Source organism: Canis lupus, chromosome 9 (assembly GCF_048164855.1).
Source record: "Canis lupus baileyi chromosome 9, mCanLup2.hap1, whole genome shotgun sequence".
NCBI lineage: Eukaryota > Metazoa > Chordata > Mammalia > Carnivora > Canidae > Canis > Canis lupus.
In genome coordinates, this window is record NC_132846.1 from 71,842,473 (window position 1) to 71,863,918 (window position 21,446).

Genomic DNA, 21,446 nt, shown 5'->3' on the forward strand with positions numbered 1-21,446 from the left:
GATGTGTTGTGGGGGCAGGCTATTGGAATTCTAGGCCAGAACTTTAGAAACCCCCCACCCCCAGTGAGATTGAGCCTGGCCCTTGGACTTCTCCCTTCCTCATGGTTCCTCCCTCCTCCCCTTCCAGTGGCTGGAAAGCCAAGAGATTTTGTGGCATTTGTGGAGGGGTGGAGGGAAGGAGGAGGGAGGGGAAGATGAGAAGGGGTGGGGGGGAAGACTCATCATGGGGAACAGGGCTGTAATGAGACGGGGAGGGCACCATTCCCTGTGAAGCAGCGAACTTTGGGTGATTGTACAAGTACATTGATTTCTTCTGCGGTTTCAGAAAACTCTTAAACTACATCAACTTCATTCAGATTTGATTTTTTTAAAGAATCGGTGCAACAAAGCATCAGTTTATAAGGTTCAGCCAGGCTGAGTATCTTGGACAGATTTCCATCGGCTTCATGATGTGCCCTGTGTGCAATGACTGGGAACTTCCCTCAGAGGGTGAAGACGCAGAGATGGCGGTAGTGCCACTTCTCCTACTGATTCTGTAAGGATCTGATGCACAAATCACTGATCCGCATGCACGCTGTGTAAAGTGCAGTACGCATGTGTAAAGCTAGGTCATTTTAACATAAGCATTGCATCAGGAAGGGTGTTTTGACATGACAGAGCGTTGCCTGGGCATCCTCTGGGGTCCTAGCGGGGCACAACAGCTCCCATTTCAGAACGCTTCCCTTAGAGCATGGTCCAAAGGTAGCAGGTCCCTGCGTGGTTTCTCAGAGATCGTCAGCTCTGTGACGTGAATTCTATCCTGCATATTTTCCTCGTGGATGACAGAACGACAGTGCAGCTGTGTGCTCTGCTACAGGACTCACCAGGCTCTGTCCTTGTTAGTTTGCAGAAAGCTGGATGGGATACTCTGGTCCCGGCTACGGCATACTCAGCTTGGCTGTCTCCGAGAAGTACATTTGGTGCCTGGACTACAAAGGCGGCCTGTTCTGCAGCGCGCTGCCAGGCGCTGGGCTACGCTGGCAGAAGTTTGAGGACGCCGTCCAGCAGGTGGCGGTCTCACCCTCAGGTTGGCCTCCCCAGCTCCCTGCTCCTGCGAGCGAGCGTAGCTGGCCTGGCACACAGCAGGCCCTGCCAAAGCTCCATCCATGCGCCATGTGGGCCTATCCCTGCACGTTTGGGGGGTTTTCTCCAAATAATAGGGTTGCTTCATTTGACATCAGTTAACAAATGTCCAATAAGTGAATGTTTAGTTTCAATCTTTGTTTTCTTATTTAGTGCAATGGTAACACAAACATGTTTTTATAACCTATGCAAATAGCTTGAATTTTGAGGGTTTTTTTGTAAAAGCTATATTAACATATTAGTCTCTTATAAAAATGTGTTCCTATTTCTTTTTTTTTACGGGGGGGTGGGGGGAAGAGAGAATCTTCAGCAGGCTCCAGGCCCAGAGTGTAGCCTGACACAGGGCTCAATCTTAAAACCACGAGCCAAAATCAAAAGTTGGACACTTAACAGACTGAGCCACCCAGGCACCCCTATGTTCCTGTTTCTTAGAATTGCTTTAAAGCAACTGAACTAATGAAGATGGACCTATGGATACGTTGGATATGTTCAGATTATTTGGTTTCCTTTCTAGAGATTATTCTTTAATGAGCAATATGTATGCTTTGGCTGAATAATTTACTGAGTATAAAAGAAAAATGCATTCATTCTTGCAAGCCATGGTCAAGCTAATCATTTTTAGTGAGCTGGAACAGACATTTCCTGAACCAGGTTCTACTAGACTTTCAGCCTGTACCTCCAGTCCCTGTCCAGAATAATTTGGCTAGTTCACCCATTGAGGGGTGGGTAGGTAGACTAGAAGTATTTATGTATATTTGCCTCATGGTAACTGTCTGATTGTTAGGACACTGGAGTAGAAGTCAGGCAAAACATACTCTGTGGACTTAGACTCATCCCCTGTAATTTTACTGTTTCAGATGGATTTCCTTGAACTCTTCCTGGTCTTTGTCACTATTTAAAATACTAGTTTGTTCAAGGTTGTTTTATCTCCTTGCTGGTTTGAAAATATTTTTCTATAGAGAGTGGCTGCGATCATAGTCTGCTTCGTTAGCTGGCGTTATATAATTGTGTGTTTTAATTCTTTCTCTGTCATTTACTTCTGGGTTCATCTCCCCAGCCATTTAGAAACTTTGGTCCTGTCCTGATTCTATTGATTACTTTGTGTTTCCAAAACTTTCCAACCCTTGTTGATCTAGTCAGAATCAAGAGAGAGACCCTTGTCTCTATCAGATCAGTGTACCTGGCTGAGTTGTCCTGCAGTGCCCACATCATGAGAGGGCACCAGAGCCCCCATGGCATTCAGGGTGTGCTTCAGCCTTCACCATTGGTCTTGCTTTTCTCCTCTTACCCCAGCTCTTCATGTCAGACCCTCTAGTCCAGCCTGGCTGCATTCTTGGTGATTCACTAGTGGTTTCTTACATGTGGCCGCCTGGCCTGTGTCACACCCTTCATCTACATAGGACACCTTCCTTCCCTCCCCTTCTTCATCTCTGTTTATCAGAATCCCTTTCTGAGTAAAGAAGGACAGCCCAGATCAAATGCCTCCTTTCCACGCATCTTATCCCTCACTTGGTCCAGAAGTGACCCCCCTGAATCCCTATAGGACTTTTTAGCTCTTTTTAGGCACCAGTTGTGTGTCTCTCAATGTAATGCATCGGCACTGCCATTGTCCCTGTAAGGCTCCGTGTACCGTGTCAGTAATCTGTACTCACCTCCAGTCTTCCTAGTGGCCCTGTAAGATACAAATGAGGAAGTAAGGCATGAATGCAGTAGGTGATTTGACACCCAAAGCCACACAGCTGGTGGATGGTAGCCAGGGGCATAAGGCTTTTTGGCGCTGTAGGCTCTTTCCTCACTTGGGGTAGAAAGCCAGAATGAAGGCTTTTGTGTAAGTAATTCTCAGTATTTGTTGGGAGAGTGAAGAGAAGTTTTACTTCTACAGGAGCCCTTCTGTGGAAGATTGAACAGAAATCTAACCGAGCTTTTGCTTGTGGAAAAGTGACCATCAAGGGGAAGCGGCACTGGTATGAAGCCCTGCCCCAGGCGGTGTTTGTGGCCCTGAGCGACGACACGGCATGGATCATCAGGACAAACGGAGATCTATACCTGCAGACAGGTAACTCTAGCACTCGTTGGCCTGGGGATAATCACTTTGTTAGTGACCTGCTTAGAGCCATCACAGTGACTGAGGGGCTGGAAATAAATTTAAATTAAACACTTCCAGAAAGAAAGTATTTGTCATTGGAATATATAAGCAGTTCCTGCTACTGACTCACATTCAGCCCAGAACAAGTTTAGGGCAAGACTTCATAGGATTATTTGGTGAGCTACAGAAACAGATTTTCACTCTCCTTATAGCTAGCCGTTGCCTGTCACTTATGCTGCAGTGTCAGATGTTAGGGGATAAGAATAACAGGGAAATGACATTAGAATGTTTCCTTTAGGTTATGACCGGATTTTTTTCAGCTAGGTCAAAGTCCTGCTTCTGTATACTTACTTACATATGGATCAGGGAGAAACAACAAGAAATCATTTGACCTAAGGAGCAGCTCAACTCGTCCTAATAAACTGCCCTGAGGGGAACCTTCCACTGTTGAAGGAGACTCAGTGGGACTTGTTTATTAAAAATAAACTGCAAAAAAAATAAAATAAAAATAACTAATGAGAGTGAGTGTTTATGTACTGTCAGCAAAATGAGATATGAATTTCCAAAGGCAATGTGATTTATCAGCACCTGGAAAGGGTATGGCGGGAGCTCTTTTTTGGTTAAGAGGCCATATTGGATTTACGTAAAGATCAATCTTCTAACCATTTAATATCGCTGATGTGGAGAGAATGTTTTAATCTCTGTTATGAACTGTCAGCCAGGGATGATTCCCTGAGATTGAACGTCTTTGCACATCTGGCTCTTTCTCACGTGTGGGAGGGCCAGCATCTCCTAGAAGCCACTGCTTGAGCCCTGGTGGCCAGCCTCGCCAGCTCCTGGGCCATGTGCCTGCTCTGCTCTTTCCCTTCAAGTAGGAATAGCTCTGGAAAGGCAGATGCATATCCGGTTTCCAGGGGCATTTGAGTTTTGTTCCTGGTGAGGAAGCAGAGTGCTTCTGGCCTGGGGTTGAGGAGCGGGTGCCCTGTTAACCAGTAGCTCCAAGACCTACTGTGTTAGTCTCCCCGGCTGGCCTGGCAATTTGTAGCATGAGAAGCCCACAGGTGACTCCCCTTGGTTGAAGGTGAAGAATACAGCCAAGGATGTGGTACCATAGGGTACTTCTGTGAGCAGGCACGGGGCACATCTGAGCATTGAGAACTACAGTTGCAGCTAATGCCGCAGAGGGTAAGGTTTAAGGTAACGGCCATTCCGCCAGCTTCCCCAGGCACCTTCAAGCTGTAGACAGGCTGCAAGGAGGTGGGGGAAAGAGCCCTAGATGAGGAGCCAGGGACGCTGAGCTCTGGCCCTGCCATAGCCTTACTGTAGGATGAACCTTGCCTTTCATCTAGGGAACCACCCCCAAAACCAGGTAGGAGCGGGAGAGGGCAGCTGCTTTGTCGGAGCTGCTTGTGGAGGATGCCTGGAGGCCTCAGATCCCTGCCCCTCCCGCAGCTTCTACGGCAGCTCTGCTCACCCTGAGCCTCTGAGGGGCACAGAGATGGAGGGCATCTCTGAACAGTACTGCTCTCGCCTGGGCTGTCTTTGCTCAGGGCTGGCTGCTCTCTGCCCTGGGATTTCTTGTTCTTTCAGAACATCTTAAGCTACTTTGGGATACCAGAGGATTCTGAATTGTTATTCCCTCAGCTTTCAAAGAACATATGAAAACATTTCAGATATGCCATACTGAAGCACAACTTAACTTTTCTGTTGACTAGACCTTAAAAAGACAAAATACTTATTACAAAAGAATATGGAAAAATACCAAAAACAGAAAAATAACCAAACAACAGAATACAAATGAGGTGTGAAACCCTGATTATATATGTCTTTGGGGGCTTCCTGTCTGTCTCCCTGGCAGGTCTCAGTGTGGATCGCCCCTGTGCCAGAGCCGTAAAGGTCGACTGTCCATACCCACTGTCCCAGGTCACAGCCAGAAACAGCGTGGTGTGGGCACTGACAGAGCAGAGAGCCCTCCTGTACCGGGAGGGCGTGAGCAGCTTCTGCCCTGAAGGGGAGCAGTGGAAATGTGACATCGTCAGGTATCAGCAGGAGGAGCAGAGACATCTTCATCATCTTGCTTGTCCCGCCCTTGGTTCTTTGTCAGCTTGCCTCCCCTTAACGCACCCATGGGAGCCTTTCCTGGGCAAAGCTGCTTCTCTGAAGCTCTCCATGGTAATAATGTTCTCTGGAATTGTCAGAGTCAGTGTAGCAGCCTGACCATGGAGACGCCCTGTGCCTGCCTCTGACTGGCAGATTGGATGTTGGGTCATAGCTCAGCTTTTTGAAATGCTGGTGCCCTCTTGTGTAACCTGGAGTATCACACACTCATGAGCCTCTCACGGCAGTTTCTGTTCACTACTACCCAGTGCTGTCTGGTGGTTTCTGTGTAGAATCTCAGTGGTTTAGGGCCAGATCTCTTTCTTTATTATCATCCTAGTCAATGGGACTTGATCTCTGAGTTGTAATTTATTTGGTTACTTATATCACTCAAAATTTCAATTATAGAATTACCATCAAATCATTTTGCTGATTAGAAAAATTAGGCTAGGATCTTCTTGGTTTGAACCTAGAAACCCAGTCAGCTTGAGCAAAAGTAGCTACTGTGAGCCACAGCAGGGCTGGGCTGGATGTGCGAAGGTGGCTGTCCCCAGCCCTGCCCTCCCCCAGAGCAGGAGCCACGTAACTGTCTGGTGCCAGTTAGCATAGACAGTCTTAAACCAGAGAGTGCAGCCCAGCTGAGCCTCGACACTGGCAAGAACTTTACCAGAGGGACAGGAAGGGGAAGGGCACTGCCCCAGGGGAAACACAATTTGCCCAGCTGCTGCTGCCCAACACAGCCCAGTCCACGGGTGGGGCAGAGGCGCCTCCATTTGCTTGATTTTGATTGTACAGGAGGGAGCAGTGAGGCGGAGGTGCCTTAGGTGCCCACATACTTTGCTTGTAGGTAATTTTCTCCCAAGAGCTTTCCCTACCATGCTGGGTCTTCAGTATCTTTCAGAAGCTGCCACACGTTTAAACAACATACACTGCAGAGTAACGTAACTCAAAACTCAAGTGTCCTTCCTTGGAGCGACCTTTGGACACCCAAAGCTGGCGTTCCTTGTCAGGCTAGGTGCTTTGTGCATGGGCGCTGACTCCCCTGTTCTCTTCCCTGTTTCCAGTGAAAAGCAAGCTTTGGAACCCGTCTGTATAACTCTCGGGGACCAGCAGACTCTGTGGGCCCTGGACATCCGAGGGAACCTGTGGTTCAGAACTGGCATCGTTTCCAAGAAGCCCCAGGGAGATGATGACCATTGGTGGCAAGTAGGTGCTCAGTTCCAGGGCCACTGGCCAGGGGGTCTCTCTGAGGTGGGAGCTCTGCTCCCCTTTTTATAGCCCTTCTCTTCTCCTTAAAGAGATTGAGGAGGTTGGATTAAATAAAGAACATTCACTTTTTGATGAGTTAGACTTTGCTGTATTTGAGCACATTAGAAATATCCAGGGCTTTTTGTTGTAGGAAGTAACTTGTAAAACTCTCTTTGCTTAAATGTACAGGTTCTGTTTATTATTCCTGTTTTTGTTTTGGTATTAAATAGTTATCCTTACGTGCCAAATAAGCCCAGTGATATCCTTTTGAAGACCTAGGTAATAATGGTGTTTAATTCTGAACACATGGGCTACAACGAGCTAGCAGGTTTGGAAACCCAGCCTACAATTAAAAATCATCTCTCCCCACTTGTTCCAAAGGCCTCTAAGCAAGTGGCATTTCAACAAAGAAAGGAGAATGTTCCCACACGCTCCCAGAAAAGGAAGCAGTCTGTGTAATAGAAGGGTGTAAGCAAGCTTACTTTTCAAGATGTCTGGGGTGGCCTAGAACGTGTTTTCCAAGGCATTGTTCTTCTCTTTGGTATTGTTCAGCATAGCTGTCCCCCCCAACCCCTGCTGTGGCAGTGAGGTGGTTCTGACCCTCAGCAGCTAGGACCTAGGCAACGTCTCTTCATTGGTTGTCTCCACTGGCTCAGGTCAGGTTGTTGCTACAGACTCACCATGCTGGGGGCAGGTCGTTCAATAGCCGCCCCTGAGTCTATCAGATGAGAGTGTGGGAAAAGAAGCTTGTGTTTGCTCTCTGATCAGTAAGCATATGTGTACACAGGTCTCTGATACGTCTGATACTCTTTGAAAAGTTGTACAAGTACCTTCTCCATGCTGGTAAGCATATTATATGGTTTTGCACACATGCATACACACACACGTGTATATATGTACCAAGTTCCATTTTTAAGTAACCTAAAGAAAATTAGTTACCAGTTTATCAACTTATTCAGAACATTACCTTTAGAGAAATTTAATTTGACAGAATCATCTGTGAGGTATTTGGAAGCAGAATTATTTTAATATCATAAGACTTTCTCTGTAGCACCAGAGTCAGCTTTATGTTTGGCTGCTAAACCTTTCTTTTTTTTAATTTGCATCCTGCTTATCTGCAAGTGTTGGGTGCTAAGGTAGGCTGCCACAGACTTTCTGTGTGGCCTTGGCATGGGCATGCTCCCGAGGAGAAGCAGAGCTCCTTGGGCCAGCACACAGCAGCCTGCATGGTGAGCCCCAGAGCTTCGTGCCCCATGTCCTGTGCACTGGCGGAGTGCTCACTGACATGGGCACGGGGCCATGGGGTTCTGACGTGGTAAAGCACTTCACTTAAACTTTCGTTAGGCCGGTGGTTTGCAGTTAATGTGAGTCCTTTCATGGACGGAAAAGGGAATATTTGTACACTTACAAAGTACTGGCTTTTACAATAATTTCCTTTTCCTTTTCATTTGTTTTTGTTTATTATAATTAAGTTCCCTATAATAAATGATGTGTCTTTCACTCAGCGTCTCATTGTGTGAGACCTGGGAACGCGGCCTACACAAGGCTGTCCTAGGATTCAGGGCACCACATTCTCTATAGTCAAACCCAACAGGGCAGAAGTATACGTGGAAGTCACGTGGAATTAGATTTCGACCATCTTAGAAAGAACTCTCTTTATATTTTTTAAGATTTTTTATTTATTTATTAGAGAGAGAGAGAGAGAGGCAGAGACACAGGCAGAGGGAGAAGCAGGCTCCATGCAGGGAGCCCGATGTGGGTCTTGATCCCGGGTCTCCAGGATCACTCCCTGGCGGAAGGCAGCACAAAACCGCTAAGCCGCCTGGGATGCCCTCCTTTTTTTTTTTTTTTTTTTTTTAAGATTTTATTTATTTATTCATGAGAGACAGAGAGAGAGAGGCAGAGACACAGGCAGAGGAAGAAGCAGGCTCCATGCAGGGAGCCCGACATGGGACTCGATCCCAGGACTCCAGGATCACACCCTGGGCCGAAGGCGGTGCTAAACCACTGAGCCACTCAGGGTGCCCAGAAAGAACTTTCTAACAGCTAGAGCTGCTTGATAAGAGTGAGGTTCTCCTCAGGGTTACCCCGAAAGAAATTCAGGAATGTTAGAGAAGCAGTTTGCAGGTGTGAGCAGAGTGTGCCCCTCATGTGTAGGATGGTCCTGCTTCATGTTGTTGCTCTGGCGGAATTATTGACAGTCCTGGTTCAGATCAGAAAGTGCTTCCATCACCCTGCTTACAATACTTTTTTTAACACATATTATTATTCTAAGGATTGCACACTGTTGTCCATTGGAGATACCTAAATTTAAAAGCAAAATGACCCGGGCAGCCCCGGTGGCACAGCAGTTTAGTGCCGCCTGCAGCCTAGGGCGTGGTCCTGGAGACCCTGGATCAAGTCCCATGTCAGGCTCTCTGCATAGGTGCCTGCTTCTCCCTCTGCCTGTGTCTCTGCCTCTGTGTGTGTGTGTGTGTCTCTATGAATAAAGAAATAAATCTTTAAAAAAATAAATAAAAAATAAAAGCAAAACGACCCTTTATCGCTGATTAGAATAAAAGGCATCACGGGTCTGAGGGGGTGGTCACAACAGTACATGCTGTTGTAACAGATCTGTGTCATATAAAAGCATATGAAACAAAAGATGAACATTTTCTTCCATCTCTCCAAATCCCTCAGAAGTAATTGCAGTCACTGGTTCAGTAGTCTCCCGCCAGACTTTATTTGGTCCTTACACACATGCGCAGGTGCACATGTGTGCTGAGTGTTTGCCGAATGTGGGCCAGACCTCAGCTCTGGGCAGCGCACGTGCAGAAGGCAGCACCGCTGCACTGAGAGAAGGATGTCTTTCTGTCTCCCCCTCCAGGTGAGCATCACAGACTACGTGGTGTTTGACCAGTGCAGCTTATTCCAGACCATAATCCATGCCACACACTCGGTGGCCACGGCAGCACAAGTGCCCGTGGAAAAGGTGGCAGATAAGCTGCGCATGGCATTTTGGTCTCAGCAGCTTCAGTGCCAGCCGAGCCTTCTCGGGGTAAACAACAGTGGTGTCTGGATCTCCTCCGGCAAGAATGAATTCCATGTCGCTAAAGGAAATCTCATCGGTGGGTGCACTACCTTTCTTTTCACATTGACTCGATTGGCAGCTTCAGTTTAAAGCCAGCACTGAAAGAAAAGCTTTGAGATCTCAGCTGTAGAGGATAATTTGGTGCCAGTGTGTGAAGCGTTTGTAATGGAGGCATTCTTTTTGTTTTGTAGCAGTTTCCTTGTTTTCAGTCCGTCATTCCTACAACTTGGGTACCCGTGTTTGGATGGTGTGGGACCAGTTTCTACTGGGAATCCATGATGATCTAGGAAAGGCAGATGGAGCTCATTTTTATGTTCATAATTTCACTTTTTTTTTAAAGATCTTATTTATTTATTCATGAGAGACACACGGAGAGAGAGAGAGGCAGAGACACAGGCAGAGGCAGAAGCAGGCTCCATGCAGGGAGCCTGATGTGGGACTCAATCCTGGGACTCCAGGATCACGCCCTGGGCCGAAGGCAGGCACTAAACAGCTGAACTACACAGGGATCCCAATAATTTCACATTTAAATGAAAAAGTCCACCCAGGAACACCTTGATGGCTCAGTGGCTGAGCATCTGCCTTCAGCTCAGGGCATGATCTCAGAGTCCCAGGATCGAGGCCCACATTGGGCTCCCCTCAAGGAGCCTGCTTCTCCCTCTGCCTGTTACTCTGCCTATCTCTCTGTCTCTCATGTATAAGTAAATAAACTCTTTAAAAAAAAAAAAAAGAAAAAAGAAAACGTCCACCCAAATGTAAAGAGCACAGTAAGAGGCAATAGTCCCGTTTCCGAGATGAAAAGTTCTTGCTCTGTGGAGAATGCAAGGCTCTGGGAATCTATAACTGGTGGTGTAAATCCACAGGTACCCATGAGGGCTTTGTTTTTATGAGTGAAGCCTTGCTTTGTGAATTTTTCCAGCTCTCCTCCCTCTGCACAACCCCCCAGCCCCTGCCCCACACCCTGGGCAAGACTGTGGCTCTGCTTATCAGCGTGGAAGGAGAAACAAGGGACTGGCCTCATAGCACTGGCTGGCGTGGACCTCCTAATTTAAGGGCACTCTAGAATGAGCTCTAAGAGGTTTTGGAGACAAGTTGTAGTATAGAACTAATGCTCTGGAGTGTGTGTGTGTGTGTGTGTTCTCCTCTTCTTTCTTTAACACACTTCCTATTGGTTCTTTCTAGGCACTTACTGGAATAATGTTGTTCCCCGTGGGACAGCTTCTGCAACAAAGTGGGCCTTTGTGCTGGCTTCCACTGCTCCCACAAAAGAAGGTTAGTTGAGAAATACAATGCATAATTGGCAGTTGAAAAGTGAAAACCATGGTCTGACCATGACCTAGTTGGGACCAGGCGTGGCTATGTGGACCTCAGAGACAATGCAGTGGCTTCCCAGGCAGGCAGCCCTTGTTGGCTGAGCCAAAGCCTCCAAGCTGGATAGGCCTGACCAAGAAAGAAGGCTCTGGTGTGTGGGTGTTGAATGAGTATAAAGGCAGGGCGTCATTGCGAAGGAGAGGAATATACAGTGTCCCACTAGGGCCGGCAGTTGGAGATGTCCAGTGACATGTCACGGGGCCATAGCACTGCAGTCAGTAGGCACCAAGGTTCTTGGGGTGCCTCTCCATTTCCCCTCATGAAGTTTTCCATCACCTCCTAACAGCCTCTTTGAATCTGGTTTACAGATTCTGGCTCAGTCTGAGCCCCACAGCTGTGCCCTGTTAGGACAGGTCTATAGGGGCAGACTTCCCATTGGCTCCAATCAGAGCTCACCTCCCTTCCTGGAGCATGGGGTTTGGAGCCGGAGAGGCAGTGCAGCTACCAGTGAGCTGGGAGCCTGGGCAGCCAGGTGATCCCTCTGGGGGGTGGCCGAAGGCTCCTCCTAGCTTTGCCCTGAGGGTCAGATGAGAAGATGCCATGAAGCCTGTGGTTCAGAGGAAGCACCTGGTTAGTTCAAACCATTAGTCCCACCGAGATTTGGGATTTCCGTAACTTGTCAGTACGGGAAGATGTTTACTCGCCTGATCATTCTACCCATAATTCTGACATCTGTAAGCTTTGAAAACCGTGGGTTATATCCTGAGATTGACACAAAATCATTTGGCAGCAAAACCTGGCCTGAACCAATGTGGGGCTACTTATTTATCCATTGATTATGAGTGTGCACACGTTCTGTGGCAGGAATGTTACTGCATTTCATTGCTGCCTGGCTCCCTGAGGCTATTACTTAAATATATGGCATACCCCTTACCTTAGGTTTTCAAAATCCAAAACAGTTTTGAATTCTAAAACCTAGCTGGCCACAAGTTTTAGTGAATAATATATTATGATGGAGACATTAACTTTCCCGGAGTTTATCTGCATTTTAAAACTTAATCTGTTAAGACCAAAGGACTCCATAAAAATGATGGGAGGAAGAGAGAGTGGATTTTGAGGAGAGGGTGAGGAGAGAAGGTTTTCTAGCTCTCCAGGCCTCCCCGACAGCCTCACCCCTCCCCCCAGACCAGAACAGGGGAACTGTAGACCCATCCTTCCAAGGAATTGCTGACCTCACTTCCTCCAGAGCAACGGTCACACCAAGTCAAAGACTCCCCAACCCTTACGAAACGTCCAAGTTCAGAGCCACGGAGCCAAGACCGTAGCCTTCACCAAATCTCATAAGCCCTACTTTATTTCCTCCCTTTAGAACACCTCAAGCTTATTTTTTAACTGGATGGCCATGGGTGCACCTCTGACTTCTGGCTTAAGGTCTATCAAGCTCTCCTGCACAGTAGTGCCCTGGGAGCCAGGAGTGGTGGCATCTGCCATCAGGTGTCAGCTGCCCAAAGGCCACAACTGCCTTGTGCGTCTCGTCAGTAACAAACATGAACCTTTTCCGCAGGAAGCTCCTTGTGGCTGTGCCAGAGCAGCAAGGACCTGTGCAGTGTCAGCGCCCAGAATGCCCAGTCCCGCCCCTCCACGGTGCAGCTGCCTCCCGACGTGGAGATGAGGGCATACGCCGCCTGCCAGGACGCCCTGTGGGCCCTGGACAGCCTTGGCCAGGTGTTCATCAGGACGCTCTCCAAGAGCTGCCCCACAGGCATGCATTGGACGCGGCTGGACCTTTCCCAGCTAGGTATGGCCCCTGGGTTCAACTTGTGTTGTATAAATTCAGGAGATTGATCAGCCAGTCCAGATTAAATGGGCCTCTGACTTAGGAGGAGCTTTACTTCCCTACCTCATACAGCTCATAGGGCTCCCAGAGCCCAGGAGAATCACACACTCAGCAGAAGTTGCCACTAGAACTGCCTGATGCAGCTACTCTGCCAGCCTGACAATATGGCACATTTCTTTGTGCCCTTTAAGTCTGGAAGAACAGGTGTGTCCCGCATCAGCACCCATTTACCTGTCCCTCTGCAGCTGGAACAGTGCCCAGCGGGCTGGCATCTGTTCCTCCTCGAGCGGTCTGAGGAGATGATGTGCCTCTCTGGCTCTTCTCTGAGTCTCCTGTCCAGGGTCCCAGAGCCAGCCAAGGAGCATGATGCTGTTTATAAATTATTCATTTGTGTTCTAAGAAACAAGGTATCAGAGTGGGCCCGCAACATTGGGTTATTCTCCAGGCAAATCCTTGTGTGTGACTTGTCTGACAGCAGAGACTTGTCTAAAGGCAGAGGCTGCTCCAGCGGCTCCAGAAGGTCCACTGGAGCCTTAGGACTACTCCCCTGCCATACAGGTTCCCGTTTCGGTAAACGGACAACCAGTGTTTTTTGTTTGGTAGATTGTAAGGTTGAATTCTACTAGCATTTAATGTTTAAGGATTCAGACACACCTACTCATTAGAGAAGTAGAGAAAAGTGGAGGTGGCGCCTGACTGGCTCAGTCAGTAGAGTATGTGACTCTTAATCTCTGAATCCTAAGTTTGAGACCTGCATTGGGTTTAGAGTTACGTGTGTGCGCGCGCACACATATACATGCAGGTGTCTGGGGGGCTCAACTGGTTAAGCATCTGCCTTCAGCTCAGGTCATGATCCCGGGCTCCTGCTCAACGGGGAGCCTGCTTCTCCCTCTCCCTCTGCTCCTGCCCCCATTCATGCTTGTTCTCTCTTGCACACATTTTCTCACTCTCAAATAAGTAAAATCTTTAAAAATGTGTATGTACAAATGCCTGTGACTGCATCTCCAGCTGCCCGGGACCTCTCACCATCCCATGAAATAGACTGGGCCCCATCTGCTCTCAGCTCATGTGGCTCCTGCAAGGTGCTGTATAGAGAGATCATCATTCCCTTGTCCAGCACGAGACCAGATATAGTCCAGCTTAAATAAGAGGCAGACTGGCTCTCAACTGAAGAAGCAAACTGTTCCAAAGCTAGGAACGTTCCAGGGCCATGCTCAGTTTGGCAGCACATATACTAAAAATTTGAATTTTTCAGGGTTATTTTGGTAACTTATGCTTTTGGCCTCATACCCTGTCTTTTGACCCTAATCCCGGCACCAGGGCTGTCACATTCTGGCTTTGGAGAGTATTTACCAGCCACCGTTACTGATGGTGACTGACCGGACAAAGCTGGGGCTGCTTATGGCCCTGAGTGCTGGTGACAGGGGACCCTCCTGCCTGCCCTAGGAAGCCTGCCACCATCCAGATATCTACTGGCCTGAGCAGCAACCAGACCAGTTTGGGAGATGTTGCCAGTTTCTCCTGGAGGTCGGAAGGCCAGGCCTCCCACCACCAAACCTTGAGAACTGGGAGGCTTGCTCTTCTGCACAGTCTGGGTGAGGGGCAGAGCTGTTTCCCTGTGCTGTCCACGTCCTTCAGAGGACACCACTGAGCTCCATGGACACAGAGTGAGTGGCATTATCCGGGCTGCACGGTGCCAGAACCACCTCTACCCGGGGTCCACAGCTCCCATCTCCCTTCCAGATCAGTGCAGCCCTCCCAGCACTGGCTAGCTGGCTAGACTACTGCAGGTCTCTGATGTGCCCATTTGGGCTTCACTGGGGTGGTGGCCATCCTTTCCAGGAGAGAAAGTCAGCTTTGGTGGGATGAAGGCTTGGTTTAAGAGACCTGACCCTAGGCAGGTTCCAGGATCCTGGGTGAGCTGCTGGGTTCCCTGTAAACCTTAATTTCTCACCTTCCTAATGGGAACAGCAGTCCCCAGCACAGAGAGATGATGCAAGGAAGCATCCTGTGTAAACATGAGCTTCTTGGGCAAGTGTCCTGTGCAGGGTCCCTGTCGAGCCAGCATTAGCTGCATTGCTCTCCAGGTTCATGGGGGCTGTCTCACCAGGTGCCTGATTGGGTGTTGGTGGGAAACACTGCCTTTCTGGGCTCTAGGTTTTGTTTATTTATCTGGGTTGCTAGCAGACACTGAAATGATGGATAAATGATCTTTTACCATTTTCTAAATGTAGGAGAATGCAGCATGTCCTGAGTTGGTAGGTTTCATGTTGGGGCAGAAGAGGCGGGTAGGAGGTCATGTGAAAGATACTGGTCTCCCACTGTCCCAGGGTCCGGGGCAGTAAAAGGCAGGCAGGCACCACCAGGCCTTGTGTTATTGGGCCCTCTCCGGGATGAGCTTTGTAGCCTGTGGGACAAAAAGGTGAATCCGGTGATTTTCTTAAATTATTATTTAAATGCAGGAATACAGATTTTAAGTTCAGCTGTGTGCTCCCTGCCCAGAGCCCCACATGTGAGTGTCCATGGCAGGTTGTCATCAGGCAGCAGGCACCAAATAGTAGTGAATAGAAAGTGTAGTGACCTACTGCAGGAGCCACCTCATGGCACCAGGTGGGCCCACCTCCCCCGTGGTCGCCAGATCTGTCTTCCTAAAACAGCAGGGGTGTGCCCTCAATGTGAAAGGGCTCCACATCGCACCAGCTTCAGGGTGGTGCCCAGGGCCATCACAGCAGGTCCACCAGCCATGGCTCTGCCCCTTGTGCCAGGCCCCTTTGTGCATAGTGCGTGCTTGTCTTGCCACGGCCTAGAACGTCCTCCTGGCTCCTTCCTTCCCCAGCTTCCCCAGCTCTTCTTCCTTCCGGCCTCTACCCCACCACTGGCTTCCTTCAGTTCCCATTCCCTTGACGTCTGCCCACCATGTGCCCTGAGTGCTTTGCCCCTGCTCTGTTTCAGTGGCCCTCATAGTCTGACCTTGAGCGGGGTCTGCACACAGAGGGGGACCACTTGCTCTCCATATCCATGCCCAGAGGGACATTAGACCATCAGGGAAGGTGGTTATTACTGGTAACTAACATTTCTAAGTAATTCTGGGATATGAGTTTTGATCCTGTCTTTGGCCTCGATATTGATAATCACTAATAAAACTGCCTAACAGGCAGATTCAAGAGCGGTAAGTAGCTGCTCCACCTCTATGTTGCCACCAGCTTGTTCAGGGATGTGATGTATCTGTGCTTTTATCTTCAGTCCTGGCCTCTTCTTTACGAGTTTTCTGACATTACGAACATGAAAAATGAAACCCTGTCCTGTGGGTGCTGACAGTGTGATGCGGCCCACCTCCTGATGGTAGTGCCAGGTGATTGTAAAGTTGGGAATGTCACCAGCTTGCACATTGCAAGCAGAAATTTCGGTTCCAGGGATGACTTTAGCAAAGTATCAAGTCAGGAATGTGATTTTTTTTTTTTTTTTTTTTTCATGAGAGAGAGAAAGAGGCAAAGACACAGGCAGAGGGAGAAGCACGCTCCATGCAGGAAGCCTGATGTGGGACTCAATCCCAGGTCTCCAGGATCACACCCTGGGCCGAAGGCAGCACTAAACCCCTGAGCCACCTGGGCTGCCCCATGATTGTGATTTCTACCTTTAATTTCTTTCTTAAGACCTAATGTCACTCTTTTCTGCCTCTACTCAAATTACCAAATCGATTGCTGCTTTGAGATGAAGAGAATTCTTAAATGTCTGGCTATTGAACCCAGTTTTAGAGACCGAATATGGAAATTTGTGATTTATTATAATCCTGGTTTTGGGAAGAAAATTTGCACCATTTAGCAGATATTTAAAATGCTGATAGCATTTCATTTCCCATTAATATGTGTGCTGTCAGGCATTGGAATGTTTAGCAAACGAATGCAATTTTGTAATTTAATTCATCTGGTCACAACATTTAATGAGGAAATATTTAGTGTCAGTTTTTGCCTTTAGGTAGGTAACAAATAGGATTATGGTAGCAGTAAATTATGCAGAAAATTGTTTAATAAATCCTAAAACACCAAATAAATGTTACTTTTTGTTCTAAAATATATGTTTAAAAGTAATCCAGGGGATCCTTGGGTGGCTCAGCGGTTTAGCGCCTGCCTTTGGCCCCAGGGCGTGATCCTGGAGTCCTGGATCAAGTCCCACATCGGGCTCTGTGTGTGGAGCCTGCTTCTCCCTCTGCCTGTGTCTCTGCCTTTCTCTCTCTGTGTCTCTCATGAATAAATAAATAAAATCTTAAAAAAAAAAAAAAAAAGTAATCCTAGGGGATCCCTGGGTGGCTCAGCGGTTTAGCACCTGCCTTTGGCCCGGGGCGCGATCCTGGAGTCCCGGGATCAAGTCCCGCGTCGGGCTTCCGGCACGGAGCCTGCTTCTCCCTCCTCTTGTGTCTCTGCCTCTCTCTCTCTCTCTATGTCTATCATAAGTAAATAAATAAATCTTTAGAAAAAAAATAAAAAAACAAAAGTAATCCTAAAGGGGAACTGTCTCCTCTGTTGAATAAAGTAATTAAAACCTTTTTTTTTTTTAATAGAAAAAGCAAAACGGGGAAAGGCAGGAAAATTGTAGTGTGTCTGTGTTCATCGGGCTGGTAATGTAGTAGCGGTCCCGAAATATCAGCGACTTACCACAATGAGTGTTGCTTCCCCGGTGCCACAGAGTTGGCTCTCTACCTTTGGCTCTCAGTCTCTTAGAATTGTGTCCACTGGGCGGCAGCTTGCTGGTGCCGCTGCTGTGCTCTGTGGCTTCCTTCTCTTGTCACTACAGCAGGGGACAGCTGAAAGACCCCTTGCCAGCTCTTTATGCTTCAGTTCAAAAGTGGCTGATCGCTTCTGCCTACAGCCCATTGTCCGGACTAACGACGGGGCCCCACCTAACTTGCAGGGACCTCGGAGAAGCCTGGAATGTTTGGGGAGGGCAGGAGTCTCTGCCCCTGTCCTGACCATCTCAGCTAATACAGTCTCTTATACTGTACTCCGGCGGGGGAAGGGGGGGGGGCCTCTGTGAGGAAGGAAAATGCAGAAGAGCCTTCAGGTAAATATTTTCTTTTTGACCTGTGTCTTCAGTTCAGAATAAGCTATCATCTATACTGACATGTATATTCTAGTAGCCTTTACTTTTGTCCTGAAAGAATATTCCTGTAACTTGAACGATGTGTTCTGGTGGCGGTGTTGTTAGGTACTACTAACGGAGCTGCTGGCCTGGTGTGTCCCTGTCACCGTGGAACTTTTCTCACCATCGCCACTGCCTGGAGTTCCTATTAGGGCAAGTTGAAGACTCCAGCATAAAAATTAATTTTCATTTAACATTTTTTTTAAAGATTTTATTTATTCATGAGAGACACACAGAGAGAGAGAGAGGCAGAGACACAGGCAGAGGGAGAAGCAGGCTCCATGCAGGGAGCCCGAGGTGGGACTCGATCCCGGGACTCCAGGATCACACCCTGGGCTGAAAATGGTGCTAAACCACTGAGCCACCTGGGCTGCCCCACTTAACATTTTTAAATTAATGTTTGTTTCTCGGCTATTTCTGTGATTTACGGCTGAAGGAACTGTATTTCGATTGGTACAAATCTTCTGTGTCATGTTAGAGCTCTAGAAGTCCATTTGAACTCTCGGGTAAGATATTCTATAAAAGATTAAGGAAGAAGAAACTACAGTTAACTTCAACATATACACAAAAGGATACTAAGGATTTTTTATGTGGTGGTCAGTTAATACTTTTCAGCTGGTGTCATAACTGAAGGCACCTGATAAGACTTCCACCTAGCAGGATCCATGCTTGTACTTCAGTGCAGATTTTTGGGCTGCCCTCTGCTACCAGCGACAGGTGTGAGCTGGCCAACAGGAGCATGACCACAGAACATGGCTGTACCACCTTCTTCCCCACTGCTTTTAAGTCAAAATGACCCACCAAGGGATCCCTGGGTGGCTTAGCGGTTTGGCACCTGCCTTCAACCCAGGGTGTGATCCTGGAGTTCCAGGATCAAGTCCCATGTCAGGCTCCTTGCATGAAGCCTGCTTCTCCCTCTGCCTGTCTCCCTGCCACCCCCCTCTCTCTGTCTCATGAATAAATGAATAAAATCTTTTTAAAAAAAATGACCCATCAAAATGACAAACTCAGCAGAAAACAGTCAAGAAAATGAAAAGGCAAGCCACAGACTGGGAAGAAAGATGCACAATGTGTATATCTGACAAAGGACTTGGATCCAGAATATACAAAGAAATCCTCTAACTCAGTCATCAAAAGACAAACTGTTTAATTTGAAAAATGGGCAAAAGACTTGAATAGGCATTTCACAAAAGAAGATAGACCCTATAAGCACGTTGTGCCCCATAAGCACATTAAAAGATTCTCAGCACCATTAGTTACCAGGGAAATGCAAATTAAAACCATGATGAGATACCTCTTCACACCTACTAGAATGGTGCCAAGACCAGGTGCTGGTGAGGCTGTGGGCAGCCAGCATGCACAGCTGGTGGGCATGCAGAATGGCAAATGTACATCTACCCCGTGGCCCTGCACTTTCACTTCCAGGTACCATTCAAGAAAGATAACACACGTTCACAAAAAAGTCATCCATAGCAGCTTTACTCCTGATCACAAGAAGCGGGCGTGACTAAATGTCCATCATCAAGTGGTTGGATAAACTGAGTTATTGGCATGCAGTGGAGTAACGCTCAGCAACATGAAGCAACACGGTTCCACTGGGTGACTGAAGCCAGATCCCAAAAGAGTTCAGGCCCATGGTTGCTTATTTGGACCTCTAGACCAGGCTGCCCTAACTCATGGCGACAGAAGTAAGGAGTGGGTGCCTTGGGACCAAGGGAACTGACTCGAAGGGGCCCGAGGGAACTTCCTGGGGTGATGAAAATGTTCTGTAACTTGACAGGACATGGGTGACCTGGGTATATTTATCTGTCAAAACCAACTGAACTGAACATGTCCCATCTGAGCCTTCACCAGTGTCCCAGAGGGCAGATAGCTGGTGTGGAAGAGTTGAGCTGGCCTGATTTCAGACCTTTGCCTCCTGGCTTTGCCGCATCCTTGCCCTGGGACCTTGGGCAAGTCTCTCCATATCTGTGTCCCGACAGCCTCGTGTGTGACTTGAGATCAGAGTCACCATGCATCACTATTGCAGGTTTTGAAGTGAGGCTATCAGACTGAGCTGCACCCTGCCCCACGGCAGCTTCTCTGTGACTACCGGTGCTCTTCTTGCAGGTAGACTAGTAATCGAGTGTAATTTCTCTTCAAAGCCCCCACACATTTCCTTTTCTCTTACAATTGACTTAATCAACCAGGAGAAATGTGAAGAGAAACATGAAGATTCTAGGAGACTTAGCTGGTTCATATGAATTCTCATCAGGATCAAGATTCCTAATAAAGAGGCATTCCCTCCCCCAGATGCAGAATTTGCTGCTGGTAGGCGTGTACGTGATGTAGCTAATGCTGAGGCCCGCGCAGATATTAATCTGTGCTTAGCAGCTCAGGGCCCGTGCCACCAGCATCCTGACTGCTCCGCTGGCGGTGCCCGAGAGCATGCCCACTGGCGCCAGGCAGGTGGCGGGGCAGCCGGAGGCCTCAATAACCCCTGAGCTGCGCTGCCCTCAGATAAAACACAGTCCGCCACAAGTGCAGCCTCACCTCTTTCTTTGAAGGATAATATCAAAGTCCATAGATTAAATGAAGGATTTGTCATTTTACAAAAGTAATTAGTGTGTGGATTTTTCCTTTATCTACAGGAGCTATAAAACTGACGAGCTTGGCATGTGGAAACCAGCACATCTGGGCCTGTGATTCTAGGGGTGGAGTTTACTTCCGAGTGGGAACCCAGCCTCTAAATCCCAGTCTGATGCTTCCAGCCTGGATAATGATTGAGCCACCTGTCCAGGTAAGCAAAACTTAACTGATACCAAGCTGCTCCTCAGTAAGACAGAAGCTGTGAGGATGCAGTTCCTGGAAGCGGGACCATACCCGCTTGTATAGGCCTCTCAGCAAGTGGGGGAAGAGGCAAGTGTCCCGGGAACAAGGTGCGTGTGCTTACTCATTGGCATCCCAGTTGTGGAATTTAGAACTGAATATCTTGTTAAAGATGATCTGAAAATAAATAAATAAATAAAATATAAAGATGATCTGAGTCAACACTTAAGATTTTTTTCCTCTCAAAATAAAAATATTGTAACTTTTCACAAATTGAACATCGTTTTTTAAAAGAATAAAATCGGGCACCCGGCTGACTCAGTCGGTAGAGCATGCGACTCTTGATCTCGGGGTCGTGAATTCAAGCCCTATTTTTAAGTAAGCATAGAGCATAGAGCTTACTTAAAAATAAATAAAATAAATATAAAATAAAATAAAATAAAATAGTACCCAAAAGTATAGTGAAGAAATAAAAGGTCACTTAAAATCTCACCATGGAGGGGATCCCTGGGTGGCTCAGCAGTTTCGCGCCTGCCTTTGGCCCAGGGCACGATCCTGGAGTCCCGGGATTGAGTCCCGCGTCGGGCTCCCGGCATGGAGTCTGCTTCTCCCTCTGACTGTGTCTCTGCGCCTCTCTCTCTCTCTCTTTCTGTGTCTATCATAAGTAAATAAAAATAAATCTTTAAAAAAAAAATCTCACCATGGAGACCATGTCTTGCCATCTTTTTGTG

At 47.8% G+C, this 21,446-nt stretch overlaps 1 protein-coding gene and 1 long non-coding RNA gene across 3 annotated transcripts in view; one reads left to right on the forward strand and one right to left on the reverse strand.

Moving 5' to 3' along the window:
• Nucleotides 1-21,446, forward strand: part of TECPR2 (tectonin beta-propeller repeat containing 2) — a 102,916-nt gene that overhangs the window by 51,830 nt on the left and 29,640 nt on the right. For both annotated transcript variants that reach the window (XM_072840012.1, XM_072840014.1), the window contains 8 exons: nucleotides 883-1,066; nucleotides 3,005-3,178; nucleotides 5,067-5,247; nucleotides 6,370-6,511; nucleotides 9,420-9,660; nucleotides 10,806-10,895; nucleotides 12,499-12,732; nucleotides 20,538-20,686. In XM_072840012.1, the coding sequence (XP_072696113.1) occupies nucleotides 883-1,066; nucleotides 3,005-3,178; nucleotides 5,067-5,247; nucleotides 6,370-6,511; nucleotides 9,420-9,660; nucleotides 10,806-10,895; nucleotides 12,499-12,732; nucleotides 20,538-20,686 (1,395 nt within the window). The remainder of the gene's footprint in view (nucleotides 1-882; nucleotides 1,067-3,004; nucleotides 3,179-5,066; nucleotides 5,248-6,369; nucleotides 6,512-9,419; nucleotides 9,661-10,805; nucleotides 10,896-12,498; nucleotides 12,733-20,537; nucleotides 20,687-21,446) is intronic.
• LOC140640510 (uncharacterized) lies at nucleotides 19,038-21,367 on the reverse strand. The gene is made up of 2 exons (XR_012037263.1): nucleotides 21,209-21,367; nucleotides 19,038-20,892 (listed from the first exon to the last, which is right to left on the reverse strand). It is a non-coding gene; the product is annotated as an uncharacterized lncRNA (long non-coding RNA).